This window comes from Cuculus canorus, chromosome 19 (genome assembly GCF_017976375.1).
Source record: "Cuculus canorus isolate bCucCan1 chromosome 19, bCucCan1.pri, whole genome shotgun sequence".
Taxonomy (NCBI): domain Eukaryota; kingdom Metazoa; phylum Chordata; class Aves; order Cuculiformes; family Cuculidae; genus Cuculus; species Cuculus canorus.
In genome coordinates, this window is record NC_071419.1 from 2,343,371 (window position 1) to 2,368,647 (window position 25,277).

The 25,277-nt window shown below is 45.9% G+C and overlaps 2 protein-coding genes across 5 annotated transcripts in view; one reads left to right on the forward strand and one right to left on the reverse strand.

Annotated features, from left to right (window-relative positions):
- The first annotated feature begins 200 nt into the window (after positions 1-200).
- Positions 201-16,469, forward strand: RAB14 (RAB14, member RAS oncogene family). The gene is made up of 8 exons (XM_054084326.1): positions 201-412; positions 8,303-8,361; positions 9,552-9,605; positions 11,079-11,256; positions 12,350-12,416; positions 13,302-13,389; positions 13,715-13,745; positions 14,515-16,469. Exons 2-8 carry the CDS (start codon positions 8,310-8,312, stop codon positions 14,690-14,692), a joined length of 648 nt encoding a protein of 215 aa, XP_053940301.1. The 5' UTR covers positions 201-412; positions 8,303-8,309; the 3' UTR covers positions 14,693-16,469.
- Positions 16,470-17,320: 851 nt separating this feature from the next.
- CNTRL (centriolin) overlaps positions 17,321-25,277 on the reverse strand; it is a 33,379-nt gene continuing 25,422 nt past the window's right edge. For all 4 annotated transcript variants that reach the window (XM_054084340.1, XM_054084339.1, XM_054084337.1 and 1 more), the window contains 11 exons: positions 24,343-24,560; positions 23,790-23,947; positions 23,476-23,549; positions 22,653-22,841; positions 21,574-21,799; positions 21,062-21,267; positions 20,636-20,776; positions 19,231-19,506; positions 19,089-19,154; positions 18,312-18,515; positions 17,321-18,001 (listed from right to left, as the gene is read on the reverse strand). In XM_054084340.1, the coding sequence (XP_053940315.1) occupies positions 17,936-18,001; positions 18,312-18,515; positions 19,089-19,154; positions 19,231-19,506; positions 20,636-20,776; positions 21,062-21,267; positions 21,574-21,799; positions 22,653-22,841; positions 23,476-23,549; positions 23,790-23,947; positions 24,343-24,560 (1,824 nt within the window). In that variant the 3' untranslated portion in view covers positions 17,321-17,935. The remainder of the gene's footprint in view (positions 18,002-18,311; positions 18,516-19,088; positions 19,155-19,230; positions 19,507-20,635; positions 20,777-21,061; positions 21,268-21,573; positions 21,800-22,652; positions 22,842-23,475; positions 23,550-23,789; positions 23,948-24,342; positions 24,561-25,277) is intronic.

Below are 25,277 nucleotides of genomic sequence, written 5' to 3' on the forward strand. Positions count from 1 at the left end.
TTCCCCGCTTTTGCCCGTCCGTCCTCCCCGGTCACGCCCACTCTCTCGCTCTCAGACCACGCCCCATCTGACCACGCCCCTTTAACCCTCCCCGGCCCCGCCCCTGGAAGGACGGAGGGGGCGTGGCCTCGGCGCGGGGCGCGGCGATTGGCTGTGGGCGCGGGCTCTCGCGCCCACCTTTGTGCAGCCTCGGCGCCCGTCGAGAGCGGGCGGGGAGACCCCGTGCGAGGGGGGCCGCCATCTTGGGTGCGGGGGGTGATGGGGCCGCAGCGGAGCCGCGCCTGAGGGAGCCCCGCGCGCAGGCGGACACCGGCCCGGCCGCTGCCCCAGCCCTGAGCCTCAGCGCTCACCCGGCACCGCGCTCTGCCGCACACACAGCCACGCTGCACGGCCGCCCGCGCCCCGAGACCAGGTACGGCCCGAGGGGCGGCTCCGCCCGGCCCGCACAGGCCTCGTCCCCCTGTGCCCCCTCTTTCTCCCTGATCCGTTTCTGTTTCCCCCGCCCTCCCCGTTCCCCCCTCTTTCTCCATCCCCCCTCTGCTCTCTCCATTTCCCTCTGTCTCTCCTCTTTTCCCCTGTTCCTTCCCTGTCCCCCCTCTGTCCTCTCTCGGCAGGGCCGGGTTCTGCGGCCCTGGCGGAAGGGAAGGGGCTGCCAGGCCAAACTGTGTGTGTGGGCTCTGTCACCTGCGGTTTGGGTCCCTGTTGACCCGTGAACTTTGGCAGAACAATAGCTTCCCTGAGGTCAAGCCTCAGGGCTTCTTGTTCCAAAAAGCCACAGCAGCGTTGTGGATGGGTTTAGAAGACGGGCAGCTGAGGTGCTCGGAGATGGTTTGGTAGTGGCGGGTATGAGTGGGCTCATTGGTAGAATCAGAGAATAGAATCATGGAATGGTTTGAGCTGGAAGGGACCTCCAAGCCTATCCAGTCCCACCCCTCTGCCATGGGCAGGGGCACCTCCCACTGGGTCAGGTTCCTCCAGGCCCCATCCAACCTGGCTTTGAACACCTCCAGGAATGGGGCAGCCACGGCTTCTCTGGGCAGCCTGGGCTGGTGCCTCAAAGGTCTGTTCCAACCAAATGATTTTGTGATTCTGGACTTGTGCTCTGTATTTTGTCAGCACTTACTCGGGCTCTGCAGAGCAAAGAACTGCTGTTCTGTCACCTGGTTGTGTATTGCCTGTTTGCAGTGCACCCAAGGGTTCTGTAACATCTGAGGAGAGTTTTGTCTTGAATCAAAACTGTATGGGATTATCCTTGCAGCAAAACCAGAAATAGTATGTGTCTGTGTTGGGGTCTCTGGCAGCAGTTCTGTAGCTCTGGAGGTAACTTGATGTGGACTTTGCTTTCCAGGCCTCTAAAGCAGAGTGCCTCTGCTGTTGTTTGACATTTTTTCACAGAGGTAAAAGTGCCCCTTTGTGAACAAGGTTTACTTAGGTTGTCTGTATGCTAAATCATTTCAACCCCCAAGTTGGAAGTTTGACTTTTCCAGTAGCCAGATGTTATCATATGGAATGCATTGGTTTGGGGATTGATTTCTGTCATGGTTTGGATTGAAGAAAATCCCAACCCTAGGAGATGTAATAGCTAAATATCACATAGTTTAATATAGATTAAACAGGAATTTGCCAGGTTCTTCTGGGCATTTGAAAATGTCATAATTCTGTCATAAAACCTTTTTCATTTTATGAATAATAATTAAAAAAAGAAAGCTGTTGTGAAGGACAGCGTTTTGAAAGCAAACTTGTTATACTGGAGGAACTAGGATTTAAAATGTAAATAGATCTTGTAAAATTACTTGCTTACTCCTGTGCATCTACTGGAACCTGCTTGTGATTGTTCTTATTTCCCTGTACCTTCCTGCAGCAACAGAGGCAGACATCGCTTAATGTTGTTCTGAAATGCATTTGACTTAAGTTTTCCAAGGCAATGGCTCCTGACGGTTGGGTGTTGTTCTGATTTGATAGACTGGTGACAGAACTCTCCTAGTTTCTTGCTATCCCTAAACTTATCTGATACCTCTGGAACTTGGTTCTCCTGCTATGAACACAGACATGTGCTACAGGTTAGGCTCTCATAGAAAGAGGAAAGGAGGATAAACGGAGGATGTGCAGATGGATAAAGAACTGTGGTTGAGTGAAGGGTCATCAGAGAAAGTGGTGAGGACAGGTATGCAATATTTAATGTAGCTGTGATGCTGGGGTGTGGTCTGTAAGAAATGAGGTGTGCATATAAATGCAGGAAGTTTAGGAAACAAAATGGAGGAATTTAATGGAGCGGGATGTGAAACCATTAAAAGGAAGGATAACCAACACAGTGTGTGTGTGATTGGAGAGCTATTGAGCAAAGTCAAAAAGGAGGTGATGTATGAATATAATCAAAGTTCTCATGTAGGAAGAGCAGCAAACGCCTGTGAAGTCTTTAGAAACACTCATTAGACCTCAGGCTGAGGTAAGGTGCTTCGTATGGTTAAAGAATAATGCAAATATGTTCTAGTCTGAGCACCATAGCATGCCCTGTAGTTATTCTTTTGGCGCAAGAATAAGTGGATGTGGAAATAATAAGGAAATGCAAAGGAATCTCCAGCAGCAGGTTATAAGGAGCTTGCTGGCTTGCTATCTGATCAAAGATTTGCTGTCTTGTGCTAACTGGATGCTTTAATGAAATCTAAATGGGGAAAGATGGAGAGGATGACTCCAGAAGAGTTAAAGGATGAGTTAGGAACTGGCCAGCAACAAGTAGTGACATCAGATAGCTGTGAAGGTATTGGGCTGGTAGTGAGACTCCTAAGGGATCAGTCTTGGGACTTTCTAAAGACAAGCATGCAAAAATAAACAAACAGGCCAGGGAGGCTACAGGACTGTCCTCTTCAAGAGGGCAAGATGTTTTTACGTGTAGTAAGACCTAAGTGTCCTTGGTGTGAAATTCATAGAACCACAATGAAATTTAATTGTAATAGACCTCACGGCTTGCTGTGGGCAACAGACTGACACAAATTCACCGCCTGGGTGTATTGATAACAGAACTGGTGTTGCCTTCCAGGATGGTGCTATTTGACAGACGACCACAATTGAAGCAATTACAGACTCTAAAGTTGGGTACCGGTTGAACTGTGCTGTTTTGTGTGCTTCACAAAAGTCTTCATCAGGGGAATAGTACAGCTATGAATTGAAACAATTCTATCTCTTCTCAGTTCTTCCCCCCCTTATTCATCTTTTCTCACTGTTCACTGTTAATTAACATCTATGTAAATATGCAAGGAAGAGAAGGAAAGAGGGTAACTACCTGTTCATATTGTATAGGGATTTAGAAGCTGTTCTAGATGATAGTTGTTAGTGGTTGCTTACAGTTCCCCCTGTGTGCAACTGATGTTTCTTCCACATGCAAAAACTAACAGCTCCTTAAAAGTTGTTAAAATTTGTGAAAGGAATGGTGTGATGGCATTGCCTTTTAGAGAATGGAACTGGGCGTCAGCTGTGAGATCCTCTCCTGTTGCATATCAGTGAGGAATGACCGAAAGAACACCAGGATGGGCAGGTGGAAGACAAAATTCCTCTTGCTTCACAGTAACCGAACAGCCATCCTCTTGCTGTGGAGTGGTACGTTTATGAGGGGAGCTGTAATAATTGGACAGTTCTGAGTTTGAGACCAGTAGCTATGTTCAGAAGTGTCATTGCATTGTGGGCTGGCCACATGCAGTGTCTGACAAAACCTGTGCATACAAGTTCTCTCTTCTGGTAACACCCGCTTCATGCTGAGCACACAGCTCTGGAATTTCTCTATGCAAATGGTATCCAATGGAGAGGTGAAGCTGACTGCGTCCTTGAGTTGGGCTGGAAGGGACTGCATGGGTCTTGCAAAAGCTGGTGTGGTTACGATATTTACAGTTAAGTGATTCTGATAAAGAATGTTACGGCATTGTGCCTGGAACAGCCTTATCTTGGTGTATACAGATGTGTGCTGATACATGAAATACAGCTGCAGAGAGGTGTGAGTACTTCTGTAGTGCTTGTTGGTTAGAGAAGGAGATGCAGGAGTCATTAGCATCTCATTAGGCCATCTTTAAGTTTTTATAAATAAAAAGAAGCCTCAAAGGGAGAAGTTGATGGGTAGAAGATGGATTATTGTTTCATTGTTATCCGTAAAACTTCTGGCCCTAACTGTGGTACAGAAATGAGTTGTACAGGCTTTGAAAGCAGCAGAAGTCTGTGTATCGTGAAGCATGGTCCTCTGGCCGATTGCCCTCCTGGAATAATGCTCCCAACTGTGGGAGAGTGCTACCTCTGAAAAGGGAGCCGGAACTTGTTCAAAGTTGGCAGGCTTTCCCGGAAGGAAGATGGCAGGTAGACCAAGCTTCCAGACTAAACTACTTCGTTCTGTGTTAACAAGAGTGAACAGTGAGTTCACGGTTGGTTGACTTGGTGTCACACTGTGCAATGTCAGTGGTGGCTGAAGGTGAGCTACCTGTACCTGTGTGCAGTTTCTTCAGTCCTGCAGTTCCTGTCCGCCTGGCTCTCCCAAGAGGAAGACCCCAACCCCTGTATTGAGATTGCTGAGATTCACGTCTGGAACAGAAGGCTGTAAAGTGGAGGTGGAACTCTAGGCCCTGTAGATGGGTGGTGCTATCAGCGTCTATCAACCCCTCGTGTTAACAGGCAGCTGATATTTTGTGTTTGCTGGATCCTGTTGCGGACTGCTCTTGTCGGACTTCTCCTTTTATCTGTAGTCAGTGCTGAAGTTGGAAGTTTCCTGAGGCTAAGTTCTCACATTGGCTGCTGTGTTTAGTTTGTTGCATTCATTTTTCCCCTTGAGCACAGATTCATTCTGGAATATCAGTTTTATTCCAAGATCTGAGTTCAGTTTGAATTCCTGCTAAGCCTTATTGGAATTTGAAGTATTTAAAAGTTTGGTATTTGATTGAGTCTTTTCAAAGAAGTCACCTCTTTTCCAGAAGAGATTCCTGACCTTTATTAATAATTTGGAGTATTTCAGAATCTTGTTCTGTAACATGACTCTTGGAATAGATGTAGTACCAAAGGGCTGATCTATCTTTCAGTCAACTCCAGTAACTGTGTTTAAACTTGATATCTGTGCTTTTGCAAGCTTTCAGTACGTGTGTCTGTGTCAGACACAAACTTCTCCAGCATCTCTCTGGCACTTGAGAGAAGGCCTGCTCTTATCATGTGAGTGAATTTCTCTCAATATTGCCATTAGGAACGGCGCTGGTTCTGGCTGTGCACAGTGTGAGGTGGTATCTTGTCTCTTTTAGGACCTAATAAGTGGGTGTGAAATTTCAGCAATGAGACCTGGCTCAAGGTTGGTCCTCCCTTCCCACCCATTTCTTAACAAATTTTGTTGCCAAGCGCAGAATTTGGTTTTCTAACTCTCACTTTGAAGTGGGAGCTGATTTTGATGCATATGTTGCAAAGCAGTGACAGTTTCTTTTATATCAAAAAGTCCTCTTTACTTAAAGAGTATAATGAGTCTCAGCAAACAAAAACAGTCTGTCAAATAGACAGAGACACATATTTAGCAGTAAAGATTGTAGTGAACAAACTCATTTCCAGTTCAGTTTGATAGAGCCTGCACAGAGTTCCCAGTTTGTCCATTCTTTATTTTAAAGTTTTCCTCACCTTCCAGTAACACTGCTTACAAGCTTGAGTACCAATAGGGGTTCACTCACTTGTTACGTACAGCAGTGCTGTGAAGTCAGGCGCTCAGAAACATGAGACTTGTCTGACTGTTTCTGAATGCTCAGTGTCCAAGCTGGAATTGTGAAGAAGGAGAGGGTCACCGGGGTTCCTGCAGGACAGCTTCCATGGCCACACGAGTGGTTGCCTCTCTTGGAGTTTAGAATGCTGAGTTCATTTTAAAGCAGTGTAAGTCACTTGATACTGCCGTCCTCAGAATGCACTGGAGATCTGTCAGACCAGATGGTATTGGTGCTCTCAGTGCCTTCGCCTTTCTCTTTCGTGGCTGTAGCACCTGCTGTTTTCTGTGAAAAACAGTTCCTGCTCTCCTCCTGAAGTACTTGTGTGTGTGTAGATTGGCCTTTTCAAGGTTTCTGTTTGTACTGACACTTCCATACCTCCTAATACTCCAGTTCAGATTGTCTTCTCTTTGTTTTCTCTTGGACTGAATTGAGCCATGGTCAGAGTCCTCCTAGGTTTACGTAGAAAGCAAGTGGCAAGCAGAGTGCCCTGTACAGACAAGTGGGTTGGATTGCATTGCATCCAGGGATGCTCAGTTTGAATGTTGCTGCTGTTGGGACACGCTGGAGAAGAGGAAGAACATGACATGTGAAAGTATATTCGGAATACTTGAAGCATTGGATGTTTCCACTGTGACACAGGAACTCTGCACTCTGTGGAGCTGTTACTTGTCTTTATTTGCTGGTGTTGAAAATAATCAATGCACATAGCAAAGCTTATACTGTAACTCTGAAATCTTCTGCCTCTGGGAAATAAGGCAGTGAAGTTGCTAGCTTGCTTGGTAAAGGGCAGTGCATGTTCCATCATGGATGGGAATTCTTGCTCGGCACAGCAGAAGCTGTCTGTCCACCAAGAGGTTGTTGCTGGAGGCTAAGGAGGACTAAGGTGACGTGGGATGGCTGTGGGACATTCCACTTTGCTATGGCCATAGAGTTTCCTCTAAAATTGTCTTGATGAAAATGGCTGTTGTTGGGAGCTGTGTGGCACTTGGTGTGGAATTCTGTCTTGTCAACACATACAGGAATTATTGTTGCAAAGGGTCTTTTGCTCACTGCCTTAGTTCAGTAGGGCAGTGTGTGTGTATATGTAGGACAGTGTAGATGCTTTGCGTCCTGCTTGGGATAGGACTGCAGGGTTTCCGTATCCTGAGCCAAGCACAAAGGAAGGGCAAGGTGCGGATCAGCGACTGGCACATAGTAAACCCTTCTTAACTGCCGGCTGGAGTTGTTCCCCCGCCAAGGTCTAGATAAGAGCGTTTGCTTTAAACCTCGGCTCTGAAGTGGTGGCTGCTGGCTGTGTGCTGTGAATGAGATTTTTGTCAGGCACCTCCTTATGACTGCGGCTCACTCTTGGGGATTAATTGAGGTTGCGGAAACAATACTTTGCTTTTAAAAAGTTACAGGCTTGCACACTTTCCTACATGTTTATTTCTTTACCCTGCTGATTGCATTTGTCATGTGGATGACACATGACTTGAGTGAAAATCTTCCTAGGCTTGAGCAGTATTCTCTGTAAAGTACCACCATGGTTTTCTCATGGCTGGCCATCTGCCATGCAGGAGCAGGAAAGGAAATGGTGAATTCCTAGTAGAAATTTTCCACTTGCTTAGTTGATCATGCTGTATCTAGTGTAACTCAAAACCTGGGACAAAAGCAGGCATTTTGCATCCGTTACGTTAACTGGCAGTGTCTGGCCTGTACAGACTGTATAGTCCTGGTTAACTTATGTATTAGTTGGTAAGCCAGCTAGTACTCCTTGCAGTTGATACAGTTGAAGCCAGTGCTAATTCCTTCTGCATCTAGGAAAGTGTAGGAAAACTGGAATATTGGAAGTACTTACGCTAAGCTAATTTTGGCTATTACTTCAATCCACTCTAGAGCATAGATTAGTGAGTAAATCTTACCAGATCCCTGAGGTGTATTTAAGGAAATAAAAGAGAGAAACTGCTAAACCTTGCTGTAGTGCTGCTTTGCTGACAAAGCTAAAGGGATATTAACTAACTTCCTGAACATCTGATTTGTGGCTTCTACGGACATGTGGCAGTCCAGATCTGGTTATGGCTACTGCAGTGTTCTTGTGCTGTCTTTTTAAGTAATTCTCCACTGTTTGATGCAAGCTGCACTGTTTCCTTCATTCCTCCTGCAAGTCTCAGAAGTGTGAGGTAATAGTTCCAAATTGCTGGCATTGTTAAACATCTTCAGATTTTTCTTCTGGAGTCAGGCTTTACTTCCAGTTCGTGTATTAGCTGTTTGGCTGAGAGTACTGGTCTACTCAGGGATTCTGTACTGGAGGTACCAGAGCTTTTAAAAACCAATAAGTCTTTCTGCATACAATTGAATGAGTGTCAACCTAATGCAGAGCACATTCCTACTTGGTGGACTCAGTGACAGGGCTGCAGAGCAAGTGATGTGGAAGTTCTGCTGAAGGTCTCTGGCACTAATATGGTGACTGTGGGGAACTACACTGTGAATGGAAGGATAATGGGAGGTTGAGGAAGGCCAAGGGGGTTTGTTTGCTTATATGAAGGAAACTGGTTGAATTGGGTTGAGTTCAGTGAACAAGTAGCAGCTCTGATGTTTTCTGTTTTTTGTTTCAGTGCCACAATGGCAACTGCACCTTACAACTATTCCTACATCTTTAAGTACATCATTATTGGTAAGTATCATGGAGCATGTACTTATTTGTGTCAGTGTGTGTCTGCGTGACAGCCTGCCCACAACCTGTGCCTCTGTTGCTGTTGGCTTCTCTTGCATGCTGCTTGCTGAACAGTAGTGATTCCTGTCCAACCTCAGCTCCTTACAGACCACACTTGCTTTGATGCTTTACTGCTGAGTTACTGTTAAAAATAACTGTTCTTCTTGACTGACATGCTTCAGTATTCTTGATCTTCACTGTTACGGTCATGATGCTCAGCCCTCTGCATAGCACTACAGAAAAAGGCATTCTAAAAACATATGCATGCAGTCCTTTTTTCCCTAAATCAAGTTTATATTTAGAAAAATTGTTAAATCCATTTGAAATAGGAAAGACGTTAATGGGAATCAGCACTACTGGGATGTTGTGTTGATTTAGGTTTGCTATAGCACTTTGCCTCTGCATCATTGGCCTGAAATGTCTTAGAATCTATGTTGGAAGCAAAAGCACTAATTGGAATCCATTGTTTATAAACCTGTGTTGGGCTCTGTTTTGTGTTTAAATGTTGCTTTTAGCTGTGGCTTCTTTGGCTGTTTAGACTTGGGGACTTGATTGCATCTATTACTGTTCTGGAAGTCTTGTTAATTGTTTAATTCTTAATGATCTTGTGCAGGTGTAAGTGATCTGCAATCTTATTGTAATGGTTTGTAAGTCAGGCTGCTGCGACAGTGGCAGCCTATGGAAAAGGTGGTTCTTAAAAGATCTTGCTGTTTCTCCCTGTTTGCATTGTGTAAGTGGATCAGTGGAAGGGGAGCGATTTCTTGGTGTGTTCTGATGGCTGTCAGTATTTTTGGTGTCCTCTCCAGTAATTGCAAGTCAGACAGGAGCAGGACAAACATACAAAAGGTGGGTTTACATTTCAATGTTTCTTACAGGTCTGCTTCTTGTGAAATATGGCTGCAAAATCAGCAATACAGATTAACTTCTCTTTTGGATGTTCTGCTCCACCTTTGCTTGCAACCCTATGCCTGTTACCAAAGCTGTAGCGCAGAAGTTGTCGATATAAGGACTATAGCCAGGTGTAGAACTCTGCCTACTGGGCCAGAGAAGGAAACGCTTTCTGTCTCTGTACCATTTGTTGGGGAGGTTAAGAAAATGTGCTTGCTGCAACAGTGATGTGGTGTCAGCCTTAACCATTCTTTCTGTAACAGGGGACATGGGTGTAGGAAAGTCCTGTTTGCTTCATCAGTTTACAGAAAAGAAGTGTGAGTATTTAAATTCACAATATTTATTCTAACTGGTGTGCTTCATCCCTCTTTCCTGCCTTTTTTCTTCCATCATGCATGAGTTCATATTGTCTGTCTTAATCTGTATGGGTTTGTATTGTACTTGGTCAGAATTGTTTTCACTTCTGCAGAGGTAGGAACAAAATGTGAATGGCCAAACTGCTGCTTCAGGCAGTCCTGCCTGGGATGAGTGGGAAGATGGAGTCTGTTCCAACAGCTTATCTGGGAAACTTTGATATGGGACGAAGTGAAATCTCTTGTCTGAAAGTTGCATGTTTTCAGTATTGGTGTAGCTTGAACACAGGCAGCTGGAGTGTTCTGGTGCTTTTAAGGACTTCAGAAAGGGAAAAAGGATTTGTTTCTAAGTAGCCCTGTCCTCCTCTGTAGCCACTGTGACTCCTGACACTGAGACTGCCCTGTGTGATGGAGTTTAAGGCTTCCTGCAATGTCTTAGCTGTAACATTTTTTTTCGTGTATGCTGTCATGACTGATGTAGAACTAGCTTCAATTCTTAATAATGTGTGTTGCATTCGGGTTTGCAGGGGCTTATTAGCTCTTACAACTTTCCATGAAGCTCGCACTGAATGGATAAGTCCATAGGTATTAACTAGTACAAAGTCACCCTTTACTATGTGCTACACGAGGTATGGCAGTAAGTCGGTAGGAGCTACAGTTTAATATGCTTCTGTTTTCTAGTAAAAATAGGACTTTTTACCTGTTGCTTTTAATTAAAATCCTTATCAGCTAATTGTTTAAATGCTGCTTTGCGTATGGTCACATCCTTGGTGGAGGTGTGTCCTGTTCTTAGCCAAAACAGTGCAACCCAACAGACTGACATGCCAAACACCTCTGCTGCCAGATGGTCACTGACTATAGATAACTTGAATGGGTGCTCATCCTTCCTGTATTTTCTTCACCTTTCAAAAAAAAAAAAAAAAGCTTATTAGGATGGGCTTATTATAACTGAAAAGATGCCCTTTTGGGTTTGATTTGCTATGCCAATAGCTACTTATGGAACTGGCTTTTTCCTGTGTGCAGTCTGAAACAACACCGATATCTGTTTTTGAAGCGTTTTGCAGACTTCCAACTGTATCTTGGCAATTCCTTAGAAGTTGTCTTTTCCTGCTGCATTAAAATAGTTACCCACTGTTGCAAGGACAGAGAACTGTCTGACTTGGTACCATCTGATATGTGTGGACAAACAGCATCGGTGTACACACATCAGGGAATGCAAGGGACCAGATAAATGCTTTTAAAAGTAGCAGCAGTTCAGGAAATACCACATTTTATTGCTAGTTCAGTGATACATTTTGGGTACTGTAGCTGTAAAAATGCTTTCTTAGAGACTGACAATCTAGTACAGAGACCTGACAGCTGGTGATAGCAATGTCTTTGTAGCAAGGAGGCCTTGTGCGAGAAAGGTCTGATCTTTGCTCTTGTTCTTCATGGCAGTTATGGCGGACTGTCCCCACACAATTGGTGTTGAATTTGGCACAAGAATAATTGAAGTTAGTGGCCAAAAAATTAAACTACAGATTTGGGATACAGCGGGACAAGAGAGGTTCAGGGCTGTCACACGAAGCTACTACAGAGGAGCAGCGGGAGCGCTCATGGTCTACGACATTACCAGGTAAGGCGCCGTCAGCTGGTGCGTCTCGTACTGCAGCTCCGTGTGCTGGGTGAGTGACTGGGATGCCACAACCTCTTACGTACAATCTGGTCTGTCCCCTTGGTTTGATTTAACAGACTCTGTCCCTGCCCTGTTGTGTGAAGCTTACCACAGTGTATCTAAATACGTAAGGATTCAGAGAGCTGAAAACAAAACAGAACTATCGGAGAGGCTTTTCTTGGGAAGCTTTGCTGCTGAGGATCGTACTGTTTCAGGCCTTGACTGCCTGTGTTGAAGCTGTTTAAAGAACTGGCTTTGTCCTTAAAAATCTGCTCTTCAGTACAAGGCTTTTTCTCTTCCTGGAAGGCAATGGATACTGTTGCTCTCCTGGCAGGAGTACTGTGGAAGCAGGCACAGAACAGAACCTTGCCTCTGTCGCAGTGGACTTTGTCAACATGCTATGGGTGAGAGCACTGGAGTAGTCTGCCTGCCAGGCCCCTTCCCAGGCTGGTCCTCCAACAAACCCAGACTGCATCGAAGCTATTCTGCCTTCTTCTTATAGATGAAAATTATAGGTGCTGCTAAAAGAAAAACTAATCAGATGTGCAACGTGAAATACTTTGGTTTTCATGTCTCCTGTCTTACTTTGGGGCTGTTCTTGGTATTCTTAAAACACCTCTTTTTTTGCATATGTGGGTATATCTGCTGTTTGCTTACGTCTTGATTAAAACATAAGTAATCTTTTGCTGTTTGTTACCAAAGTGCTGTTCTGCTGTGGGGTGTTCCTAAGAGTCTTTGTCCGGAAACCCTGGCATGTGCTCTGAACAGAACAATATAAACGTTGTCCTTGTGCAGACTTAAAACCTCCAGCACTGGAAGCGGGGACCTGCCTCTTCCACCTGTGTTGTGAGACTTGCTCTGTGGGTTCAAAGGTGACTCGTTGAAACCTAGGTCGGAGTCCAAAGAAGATGCGACTGCTGCTTTGTCTTTGTAGAGGCTGGGGAGAACAGGGATGGCAGACATTGGGTGTTTAATGGATGTCGACTGCGCTGTTGGTACATACGTGCTTTAAGGAATGCTGTAGCTGAAACTGTGCTCCGTTGGTTCTTTGCAGAAGAAGTACGTATAATCACTTAAGCAGCTGGCTGACAGATGCAAGGAACCTCACCAATCCAAATACTGTAAGTTGGGCTTTATTTGGCTTCAAAGCAGGATGGCTGCCTCTGAGATGGAAGGCTTAGGCCACAGCATCTGCAGTGGTAGCAGTGTTTGCATAACTAAGCCGCCTGCATTCACTCAGTTACTTAGCTCTGAGTTACTTGCTGTCCCCATTGTGCAGTATCTGGTGACTTCCCTTGCTGCAGCTGGAGGGAAACCGTAGGCTCCTGTGCAGGAAAGCAGTCGTTTCTTTTAGGAGTGTGGTTGTGCTGCTCGCCTTTCAGGGGCCTGTGCTCAGCAGCTGGTGACAAAGCTGTGATTAACTCAGAACAAACCTTAACTGTTGCTACTCCTTCTTTCTGCTTTGCGGCAGTAATGAGGTGAATGCAGTCTTGTCTTAGACTGGAAAACAAAGTGGACACCGGCAGAGCTGACCAGGCCCTCTGGAGGGGTTCGGGGAACTGGTTCTTCTGTGTCTTTTTGGCCACATCAAAAAACTATTCTCCTTCAGTCTTTTTCTGAATGCCCCTAAAGTACTTGAGCATGAGGCTCCTGGGAAGACTCTGCTGTGATGAAAGAGAACTCTTAAAGATTCTGGCTGGATCAGCAGATGATTAAACAATTAGAAGTGGTGCAGAGTACAGCGCTTGTGAATAAAGAGTAGGCCCACTGCTTGTTAGGACCTCACCTCACGAGAACAGCCTAACGCACTTGGATGTGCCTGTGGGAGATGCTATCCCTGACTTTACAGCGGGGCACTGCTGGAGCAGCGTGTTCCTGACGTTGCAGGGCTTTACCGTTAGACTTTTCTGCATGTTTCCTTTGGGCTTTTGTCTTATTAATAATGTGGGGGTAATGGAAAAGCTAATGAGCTTTGTTCCAGACTAACTTTCTCTCTTCTGAACTAGGTGATAATCCTCATAGGAAACAAAGCAGACCTGGAAGCACAGAGGGATGTTACATATGAAGAAGCCAAACAATTTGCTGAAGAAAATGGTGTGTTTTTTCTCTTGAGCTGTTACATTTCCTACAAGATAGCGATGTTAAAGTGAATCCTCAGCACTGATAGATGCAAGCTTTCACTGCCAAAGTAATGTCATTATACGTATAAACTTCTACAGTGCCTCTGACAGTCTGGCTCTTAACTCTAACTGTGCTTAGCTCTAGAAATGAGCTTGTGTCCTGATGCATTAACTTAGTCACAAATGCTGTTTAGCGCTAAAATAGTCTCTTGCGTGTGATCTGAAGACCTCGATGTGACTGGCTTGGGGCTCTTTGAAGTGTATTGTGCATTGACTGTTAAACTTCTGTTTCCAAACAGGTCTATTGTTCCTTGAAGCAAGTGCAAAAACGTAAGTTACTTTTGTCTAGAGTATGTCTTGGATGTGATCCGTGTAAGAGGAATATTTTGGTTGTGACTAGGTGCAGCCAGAGAGTTTAGCTATTAGGAGAGTTCTACAAACACAAACCCAAAGCACTGTGAGTTCTCGTAGGGTAGGGTGTATGTAGCAGTTTCCATCATGTCAGCTTGGACTTGCATGTAAATTGGACCACTTGCTCCATAAGTGGCTCCCAATTAGACATTTCTTCCCTCGGATATTTCAGGCTGTTCTTTAGTGAGCAGCCAGTCCCTTCAGTTGCCAAGAGGAGTCGCTGCACTGCGCTTGTGGCAGCCTGTGTCGGCTAGGAGCCTGCCGGAATGCAGGGATCAACCCTTCAATGGCAGGAGGAAACGTGGTTCCAACTGGCACCTGTGTTCATGGAACTTCTTAACCAAAAGGTTTTGATCAATAGTAGCTCCCCTGCCTTTTGGCTTCTTTCAGAACTGCGCTGTGCACATGGCTCAGTGCCGTAGCTTGGGTTTGCTGCTTGGTGTTTTGGCATGTGTTTTTTATTCCTGCCTAGTCCTAGAGATTTAGTGGCTAGCAGATGAATTGCCCTGTCCCAAGGATGGGTTATCAAATGCTGTGATACGTCTGCTTTATGTACCACAAACTCTTGCACATCAGAGGGCAGGGTAGCAGTTGTGTGTACTTGGTGACCTGTCCCCACCAGCTGCCCTCATAACCTGGTGGTGTTGCTGGAGTGTGACCAGAGTTAACTCCTGCTGCTCTCTCGTAGTGGAGAGAACGTTGAGGATGCCTTCCTGGAGGCTGCCAAGAAAATCTACCAGAATATCCAAGATGGAAGCCTGGATCTGAACGCTGCAGAGTCGGGCGTACAGCACAAACCGTCGGCGCCGCAGGGGGGGCGGCTAACCAGCGAACCCCAGCCCCAGAGAGAAGGCTGTGGCTGCTAGTGACCTCTTTCCTGGCTCCATTCCTGACCCTCCACCTCTGTCTGCTGGAAGCGGTGCTTTCGACCGCTTCCCTGTCTTCTGTACATCTTACTGGGTTTAATTAAAACTCTGAGACAAGTTTAACACAGTACTAAACTGCTAAACAACCTTAGATGTAATCAGGTTATCAAAGGCAAGTAGAGTAATAAAACCTCTCCTGCATGGTAAATCTAGAAGTTTTTTTCCTTGATTGTCCTTGTGATAGTGTCACCGATCCATAATTCAAACGGAGCACTGATGCTGGACTCATGATTTCACACTTTCGCAGGGCTTTGTCTCGTACGGTTTAATTTGATGGTTCTTGGCCTTTCTCCCCCACCTCCAACTGTTTGAGCTGTCCGTAGTACAGGGTGAGTTTTGCTGTGAAATGACTCTGATGGTAGCAAGGGGCTCTGTATCCATGTGCTTTTGTTGAAGGAATTCCCTGTGGCGTGTCCCAGGGGCTGGGTGGGCTCACACAGGGAAACAATCTGTTCTTTCTTGTGCTCATAGCTTTATGTCATTTTTTTGCCACTTTTATCCTTTACATTTGTTAACAGAACGTAAATATGTATAAAATCGGAAAGAACTGAGCTAACAGTTACATACATCCTGTGTAAATGATTTTAATGCAGAAAATGATGACTGGCACTAGGACAGTATCTGAGTCTATATTGGTTTGTACAGTGCGAGCTCTGACCGCGCTGCCCTGCTGGGACAGAGCGATGTCACGCAGAGCACTAACCTGGCTTCACTCGGCGCTGTCGGTAGTGGCTGCTGGGCTCTAATCCTGATGCAAAAATTAACACTAGTGGAACCCGTCTCTCGTCCCCGCGCTGTGGTGTATTCCTGCCATGTTACTAATCCCGCTCGGTGCAGTCGGCAGTGCGCTAACCTGCTTTTCTCTTTGGTAAGCGTTTGGTGTTATTGGCTTCCTCGCATCCTGTACAAAGGCCAGTTCTCTCGCACACCTCACGCTTTTCTACCTTTGACAGGCAGAGGCTGAGCTGGGCATTCGGACAGTGCATGCGCTCTCCAGGGGTTTTAACTGCTCTTGTATTTGGTCACAGTCCTGTGTGAGGGTTTCTTCACGAAGCTTTTTTGAGTTTTCCCTTCACAGGTGACAGAGTTGGTAACGCTTGTGTGAGGGGGAGGCTGTGGGTGGGGATGTCACTGAGCACCTGGTGGGGTTTGCTGGACTGTGGCATTCAGTGCACAGTTCTTTGTCTCACAGGAAGCTTCACCTAGTCAAATCCACATGGTTTAACATCACATGAGTCAAAAATGTCTTGCTGCAGCATTTAAAGTACAAAGCAGTGTTAAAATCCCTCTCTAGACACTAACACTACGCCATGTTCAGACGTGTAACCAGTTGTACCAGCGTATTGTATAGTCAATGTTAACTAAAAGCCCAAACTGGAATGTGCAGACAATAGGATCTGGGTAACTTGTGCACTGTCCCTTTGTTCTGTCTGGTCAGTCCTTTAACTGCTGTCCTTCAGTAGATGGGTCTGATCAGGAGCTCCAGCCAATGCATCTGCTTAGCCCGGGGTTGCACCGTGGAGGGTTTGCCCAGGGACCATGACCGCTGCTGACTGAAGCAAGCGTTCCCATGCCTACAGGGGTTGAGGTGCAATGCCGGAGCACATTACAGTGGCTCTTCCCGTTCTGTCAGCAAGAGGCTCTGTTTGGACTGCTGTACTCCTCATTTGGTGTAACGATGCTATTAATCTAAATATTTGTAAATAAAGTTCCTGTATCTAGATAAACTGCGGTGCCGTGTGCTGTTTGCTCTGACCCTCTCTGCCTACGCTGCGCCCTGCTGAGGGGCCTCTTTGACAGGGATTGCTGCGATCGGGCTGTGGCTCCAGCAAAGCATCTCAGTAAACTGCTGGCAGAGGTGTGTAAGAACTCCTTCTAGTGTCAGTGTTTGCATTTACCTTCTGGTGTTTAACCTTTTAGGATGGATTATCGGTGGTAAAAGCCTCCTGGGCTGCTCACAAGAGGCTGCTGGGCGCTTCTGGAGCCCAGGGATGTTGGTTAAGACGCGAGAGACCAGGGCCAGAACAAGTGGGCAGCGCTGGGTCTGTTTCTCACTGCCAGCAAAAGGGGACGTTGGTGTGCAGAGCAAAGGTTTATAATGATGGGGATGAGAAGGGGCAGAGCCTGTCTGGACAGACAAGAGAACACTGGGAAAAGGTCAGTATGGGTGAGGATCCTGCTGGAAGGTGAAGGAGAGGTTCTTTGGGACAGGCCTGTTCTCCATGGAGGCAGCAGAGCCTGATTGACTGGAAGAGCAAATGTCCTATTTCCTGCTGTCTTGAAAGCTTTACAAAGTGGCTTCTCTACTACTAATTAAGGCCAAGTTCCTGGGAACTTTGTTATGAAACCATTAACCATAGCCACACACAGCTGAACGCTTCTGAACAGGACCTGGTCATGGCTACAGTCACACAAACACCAACACTGAACAAGTCTCCCATTGCTTCTGGCCTCAGCCAGGAAGGCCCTGTGCTGCGGAGGAACAGCACAGCAGGACAAGCATCAACAGCCTTGAGAACCTTAAATCTGCCCCAACACAACCAACAGACCTCTGGTTAAAAGCAAGTGTCCATCACTGGAGTTTATTTTAAGTATTCAAAAATAATTGTATTTAAAACATCCATACATTTGGCAACAGGGAAACCGAGAACTCCAGAACTCTGTCTTTGTTAGAAGTTTGCTTTGAAGTAGCAACTGCCAAACAATTACACTTAAACAGGAGAAGTTGGTCCAGACATTGATTAAAAACTTAAATGTGGATTTCAAAAACCCTTATACAAATACTTGACACACAAGTTCAGAGTAGGGAGCAGCCCTGCAGCCCGCTCTTGCCAGTGGTGGCAAAAACCATGAGGTAGAAGTCTTCAAAGGTGGGGGATGACGGCCCAGGTCCAACCCACACAGCTCTAAGGTGCTTGAGCTGGGCGATTATTAAAAGCAGAAAACCATTCCTGAATGATTAAGGATGGCAGGAGCTCAGTGTTTGAGTTGGTCAACCCAGGAACAGCTCTCGCCAGTAATGTGTTTGAAAATACACATCCAGGAACCAAACCAGCATTGAGCATGAGGCTACCACAGGAATGCTTTCACAGGGCCCGAGAACCTGTGCCGGCCCTTGGCTACCGCCAGCCTGCAGGACAGCTGTGGCTCCAACCACAGCCTGAGCTGAGCCATAGGCGGCCCTCACCTCCGGCCCTCACCGAGATGCTCCCCGCACGCAGGAACATGGGGAAAGTGCACCAGAGCAGCCTAGGAAAAGCAGGAAAAGTGTGTCTGAGTCATAAATTAATGGCTTCAGTTAGAGTCACATTAATCTTAAGAAACCCCAGGAAAAATCTGAGTTATTAAACAATAAAAAAGACAAAGTAAAATACCCCAAACCAAGCAATCTGAGGAAAATGTGCCCTTTTCAAAGAAGCAGCTGCTGCTAGAGTAACCAAGGGTACAGCCCGCCTCCCCCCCAGTGCTCCCAGAGGGCGAGCGCATGGCTGTACGGGACCACGGGTGAGCCAGAAGTCATTAAACCCCCACAGAGTTCCCAGACGCAGCGGAGCATCACCTGTGGCTTGGTTAAGTGCAGAGCTTCGTGCAGGGAGGGCAGACTGCAGCTGGAGGAGAGAAACTGCGACTCTGAAGATGTGCTGCTGACCAGGTCATCCAGGGCGTCCACCTGCCTCTGCAGGCTGTGCAGGGTGCCTTCCGTCTGCCGCTTCCCTCGGATCAACACTTCCACTTGCTTGGACAGGCAGTGCCGCAGCTGCACCTAAATACACCGAGAGTTCTGTTGAGAGCCAGTTTGGGTCAGGTTCAACAGTATCTAAAGAGTCCGATGCCCTTAAAATCAAGCCATAAGGGAGGTAATGTTAGTGTCAAACCCACAAGCAGATGGCAGCGGGTTTGCAAGTGGTTTTAAATCATGCACCTCCTCCCAAGTCAGAAATAAACCATGGTTTTATGGCCTTACCATGAGCTGCTTGAGGTGAGAGCAACAGGTGAGCTCTGAGTGCCCCTGTACAGGCCATCACCTGTACTACAGGGATCGTGGGTGCTCCCGAGCTGGCGTTTGTCACATTGCCAACACACCACAGTATGATGAGAATAAGGGAATCTTCTTGGAATACTCAAAAACCCAATTAATGGCTAATTAAAATGATTCATCTTGATACAGTGTGCAGTTGCTAGGACTGCGTTCCCACCCAAAGACGCAGGGGAGGCAGCCACATGGACAGAGGGGACCCGCCAGGGCTGGAGAAGGACCCCCACGGCCGGGGCTGCTGAGGGCATTATCCAAAGGGACCCAAGGACCCATCAGGGTGATGGGGTAGAGAGGTCCTACCTTCAGCCGATCCTCATACTGCTGCAGTTTTTCCCGGAGAGCCTCTCCTCGCCACTGTTCATCCTTCTGAAAAGAAATATACATTCAGTGATGTTGTGTCACAGCTCTGAGTACTGTGCGGACACACGGAGCAGCGATTTACCAGTAAGAAGACTTTAGAAAAATTCAGCTTCTCTTCCAGCGAGAGGAGTCTTTTGTCCTCAGCGGCAAACGGCCTGGTCTGCTCCAATGTATCAGATCCACACTGCAGACTGCCCTGTGCTTCAACAGATGCTTCCAAATCTCCCAGTGGTTCCAGACAAGACAGGCTTGAAGATTTGAACTCCGTCCTAATTTCATTTTCAACCTCCAGTTTAAGCAATGTTGCTGCATCCTCAATTTCCCTTTGTCTTTTTTCCAGGTCATCTTGAGTTTTAACCTGCATCACAGAACACTCTCAACACTCGGCCCTCAGCTTACAGACGCATCAGCAGTCCAGAGGGATTTTCCTGTGTAACTGAATGAGACTTATTCTGCAGATGGTTACACGTTGACCATTGCAGTCACAGGTCACCTCACCTCTGTGCCGATGCAGCCCTAATCCTGACATTAACTCTGCCTGCAAAGCCGCTCGGATGGCAGAGGCAACCGGAGTCACCAGGACACAACTTGTTAGGTAAAACCTGTTCATACTCGGATCCTGCATAGTCGTCCTTGGATGATTTGTAGTTGCTAACAATGTTCTCCTTGGAAGCACAGTATTTTTAAAGGACTTAAACCCTTTATATATTGCTTCTATAAAAGGAAAAGGAGGGGTCAAACTATGTGGAATCACCATTTAGGTTAAAGTGAGTATCAAAAGAAGAAAATGCTGGCACAGGTTGGTGCCAACAAGTTGTGAAACGCCTACCGAGCAGCTCTGAGCTTTGATAGCGTTTAGTGATTCACATGAATTATGACTAAAGTTATGCCAATTGCCTGCTGCCAAACCTTCACCCTTGACTGAAGCGCTGCCTAAACTGAGCAGACAGCAAACGCTGCTGTGAGTTCACTGTGCACCTCGGGAGCATCTGAATGCAATTCCTCCTCAGGAATAGCTAGGGCTGCCCTCTTCAACCTCACCCACCCCCAGAGAACACCAACACTTCTTCAGGCATCGTTTTACTGGCTGAGAGGAGTTGATCCGTTTGAACTGGCCTAAACGGTGCCTGTAATCCCCCACACGATGGGAAGGAAACTGTGCAGTTGTGCTACTTGGGATCTGAGGCATGGAATACTGCTTTCAGAGCCTGGCAGCCCTGTGCCGAGAGTTCCGCACATGGCCGAACGGCTGGAGTTGGTTTGTTCCTTTTTAAGCCAGGATTACTGAGCTGCCTGATCCTACTGATCGTTACCAAAGCTTAACTTCCCCAGAGCTGAGAAAATCACACGGCAATTTTAAGTAGGTCTATTTCTAACTGTGACACAGCAGGCGGGCGGAGATTCAAACCCAATGCAATATAAACTTGTCTCGTAGACGTGGCTTTCCCTCAAAACTTGTCTGTTCTTGGCCAGTCGGTTATTTATACCTGAGTTTGGGGATCCACGTAGTCCTGCTGGCTCTGGCCAAGGTCCTTTCTAAGGTGCCTGGCTCGGTCGTGGTTACTGTGTTCTACTTGTTCAGCAGCTGCGGTATCACTCTGCACGCAGTTATTTTCATGCTTTTGTTCCTAGGGAATGCAGAAAGATTGGCTGTTACTGGGAGCAGCCACTGCAGGGAAGTGAATCACATAACACAATTTCTTCAATTTAAAAGGCAGAAGCAGCATTAAAAAGCAGTAACTAGAGGTGTTCTGCAGCAGAGTCTGGAAATACCAGAGTCTGGTTGCCTCAAGTTCTGTCTAGTCATTAAATTCACGCATTGCTTTGTCCCTCTCATATTAAAAATGGGTGTTCGACAATTTTACTGTTTAAAAATAACTCAAATCCCCGTTCTCCCTTCAGCCAGGACTTACGTGCAGTTTTCTTTCCAGCCGCACCCTTTGCATTTTCATTGCTCCTTTCAGACTCAAGATCTGTTTTTGTGCTTTCTTCCTCTCTGATGCCATCTGATCTTGGAGGTGGTTCAGCTCAGACTTGGAGACTTCCAGTTCCTTTTGAAGAGCCTGTATCTCTCTGGTTTTTTGCTGTAACTGTAATTCTTTTTCTGAGAGCTGGCATTCTGCAATTGACATTTTTTAAAATCAAGCCTGGTTAGCAGAAACATCCAAATCTTGGCAAATTTCACACACAACAGGTATTTTTCAAACACATTAATCTGCTGAGCAATGCTTTGTAAAACACTCAGACAAGGTGAGAGGGGCCAGAATGCCAGTGGGCTTTAGAATTTCAATTCTTTGAGCAAGTCAAGTCAAGGACTGAGAGTCAATCCATATCAAACCACATGAGATTAACAGAAATATTTGTTGGTTTCATTATACTTTAAACTCACAGATGGAAACAATTTTATTTCTGCAATGAATCTTACTGCTTTTCCTGACAGTTTCTTCAAGTGCTGCACGTTGGGACTCCTCTTTTTCCAGCTTCCTGAGGTTTTCTTCTGCTAGCTTTACTTTTGCCGTTGCCTGCTCCAATTTCTTTTGTTGATCCATTACTTCCTTTTCCAACAGATTTTTCTGATCTTTCACTTTAGCAGTACATTCTTCCAGTTTTCTTCCTTCATGCTTTACATTCTGCTTGAGGTGATGAAGAATCTGTGCAAAAACACCCCACCACTTCAACCTTTAACCACTACCAGCTGAGTGAGAAAAGATTCCACCATCAGAAAGATACAACAGAAGTTAAAGCAGCGTTACGTTGGGAAGAATTGTAGTCTAACACTCCCTACTAACTAACAGAACAATCGCGTCTCATTTTCAGGGCAGCTCCTGGGGTTTTTCTTTTGGTTGATACTTTAGTGAAACTGCTCAGACAATGCCAGTTAATTTTACTACAGGAACCTAAGACTAAATTCTGATTTTCATGGACAGCTGATAGGCTTTGCATAGAAATATTCTAGAAGAGAAGAAAAGATAGCTGCCAATAGTGATCCCTTCAAAATCAAAGGGAAACTTCAGGATGAAAAAAAAAGCCCTAGATTTTTTTCTGCTTAGTTTTGGAATTAGAGAATGCAGCTGGAGTTAAGATGTGATTGGTTTCACTGCAGCGTTTCAGTGCGCTACATAGTTTGCTCATCCCCCAGGAAAAATGAACAGCATGGCAAGTTCTGAGCCATATCCAGCTGCTGGCAGAATGGGATTACAGAGAAGAATCCACCCCTGCTGCCCAGCGCTCACCAGCCCTCCGGGGCCACTGATTTCACAGTTTTGTTATCAGTTCAGTGTAAGAGGACTCTGCCAAGGAGGCCATAGTCCATTGTTGTGACACACTGGTGTTCACTAAAACACCACTGAATGCTGAAGCTTTCTCTTTGCTGCTACCCCTCTAAAAGCGAGGCTTCATGTTTCTCAAAGCACTGGTATTATTTGTCAACTTGCATCTGAAACTTTTTTGCCTGCATTATTTTAGAGGTCAGGTGAAAGAGAGATAAGGCAGCAGGCTCATTACCGCTTCTTGTTTGGCGAGTTCTCCTTCTTTCTCTTGAATCTCCTTCTGGAGCTGCTGCAATTGGTTCTCCCTCTTTTTCTGCCTCTCTTGGCAATCCTTACACTTCTTCAGGTACTGCAGGATCTCTTCTTTCAGGGCCGCCTGCTCTCTAAGCAACTCCTCCTGATGCCTGGTGTTATTTTCCAAATCCTGCAATATAAAACATAAAATAGAGTGACAACTACCTGGTGAGCGACAGCTCTCTGGCCAAAGGGCTTGCACTTGAAACATTAACTCATCACCCCTAATCACACTGAACATTACCTTCTACTTAAATCAGCCACAGAGGGAATTAACCCGATAGGAACCACCAGACACAAAGCTAGAAGATGCTGCTTTTTTAAAAAAAAAAAGTATTTTCTTTCTAAGAAACAACAAATCAGGGTGATTTTGCCTCTGTCTGGACTGTTTTCTAGAAAGAAGATGAATTCCAAACCAAACAAATTCACAACAAAAAACCCCAAACCCCCACCAAAATAACTCAAAACCCAACCCAAACCCAGCCACACACTCCAACTGGGCAGCACCAGCCTGACGAGGAGAGTTGTGGCAGTTGCCATATACAGAGAACCCCAGCGTCCCTCTCGTGTGGTTGGGTACCTACAGGAGCCCACATGGCTCCAGACTCAGCAAGAGCAAGGCGATCAACCGGGGCCTGGTGTGCGCTAGTTTGGCCTTGATGAAAACCAGGTCATGGACTCAGAGCTGTGGTGAACAACACCCCTCATTTCTATGCAACCATCTACTCCCTATGTGAAACTGTGCATCTCGCCCCCAAACTGACCTGTTCTACCAGCTGAAGCTGCTGCCTGGAACCATTCAATTCTCCTTTCAGTGCTTCTAGTTCTTCCTTTTTTTCTAGAAAAAGGTTTGACAACAAAAAATCAGTGATGCAAGATACCCATACACATAAACCACCTCTTTTCACAAATGAAAAACAATAGAAAAACCAAGTTTGGAAATTTCCATCTTTTTGACATGTTAAATACTTTCTGCCTGCAGACATCTGAGCAGGTAGGATATTTACTATCCTACAGTTCAGTTACAGCATATCTTATAACACCATATTACATCTTAACACCAAAAGCGGATCTTTACCTTGAAGATGCTTCTGTACAACAGCAATGTCTCCATTCAGCAATTTTTTTTGTTTGTTCAGTAGATCGACCTCTTGCTGCAGGCTTTTAACATCCAACCCCATTTTTTCTACATTGGACAACACAGCTCTGCTGCTCTCTTCGGTGGCAGTCAAGTCCCTGTAAAATGTGAGTGTGTATTCTCATTTTGTTAAAAGCACTTGGTGAGGACTCTAAAACCCAGCTGCATTTCAGTAAGAGCTTCCTCAGCTCAAGGGGATCAAACAGTAGTCGTAAGAGCAAGACAGCTGTCCTGCTCCAAGACTTCATATTTTGATTTTCATAGCATTTCTCATTGCATTGCCACGATCAGGAAGCGCTGTGGCATTCATCAGCTCCACTGCTGAATACTTTGTGTGTGTCCGCTCTAGACGTGCTTAAAATAAACCTCACAGGATACAAGAAACTGCACGTTTGGTATAATTGGGCACCTCAAAGTTATAGCTATGGTTTTAATTATGATAAATGCACTTTCCATCACTTCTGATCTATGCAGGAAAAAATATTCTCCCCACCTTCTGGTTTGTGACAACTTCTTTTCCAAACTCTGACAGTCTTCCTCAAGCTTTTCCTTTTCTTTGTTCAAGGCCTCAATATTATTTTGCAGAGTGCGCATTTGAGAAGCCAGATGTTCGTTTTCCTGATGGTCTTTCTCAAGCAGTCGTTCCTGCCGATCCACTTCCCCTTGCTGACTCTGAAATAATCTCTGAATATTCTCCAGTTTTAACTTCTCCTACAAAAGAAGACGTTGTGAACAACATACTGATATGGTCAAGAAGCAGAACAACTCATTAACAGCTTCAGCTGTGGCAGTCTAAACACCTTTCATCCCAGAGATTGTATGTGGGCTAGAGTTCGCTCTCCAAGAGCTGTGTTACAACAGGGAGAACTGCTTGGAGTGCCAGCTTAAGAGGGGTGTGTTTGTGAGGGTTATGATGACTATGAGCATGAGGACTGCAAGATAGAAGTGCAATTCTTTGTTCTGCCACAGTTTAACCACCACGTGCCCCCCATGCGTAAGAGCAGCACATCCCTTGGCTGCAGGGATTTTGAGAGAATGGCCACAGTAAGGGCTGAGACGCTCAGGTGAGGCAGTAAGGTGACCGCACTAAGAATGGCAATAGAAAGGTACCGAGCCTGTTGACAGCTCCCTTTTTTTCTCTGTCCTTCACAGAAGGAGCACAAAGAGGAGAGATAAATGCTTAAATGTAAGCAGCAGATAATACCTGCTTACACACGCTTAAAAATGCCCTCTTCGCATGTTAGATTTTCTGGAATCACACAACTGAGTGAAGGAAGGTTATCCCAGACTCAACCTAACAATCCTGTGGCTCCAAGACTGCCACAGGGATGCTGCTGATCTCTCTGCCTGCTGGTGGCAAAGCTGAATGTCTGTCTTTATTTGTCAAAAATAGAAGAGGCAAGCTGAGTTAAACTGCCTTTTTAATGG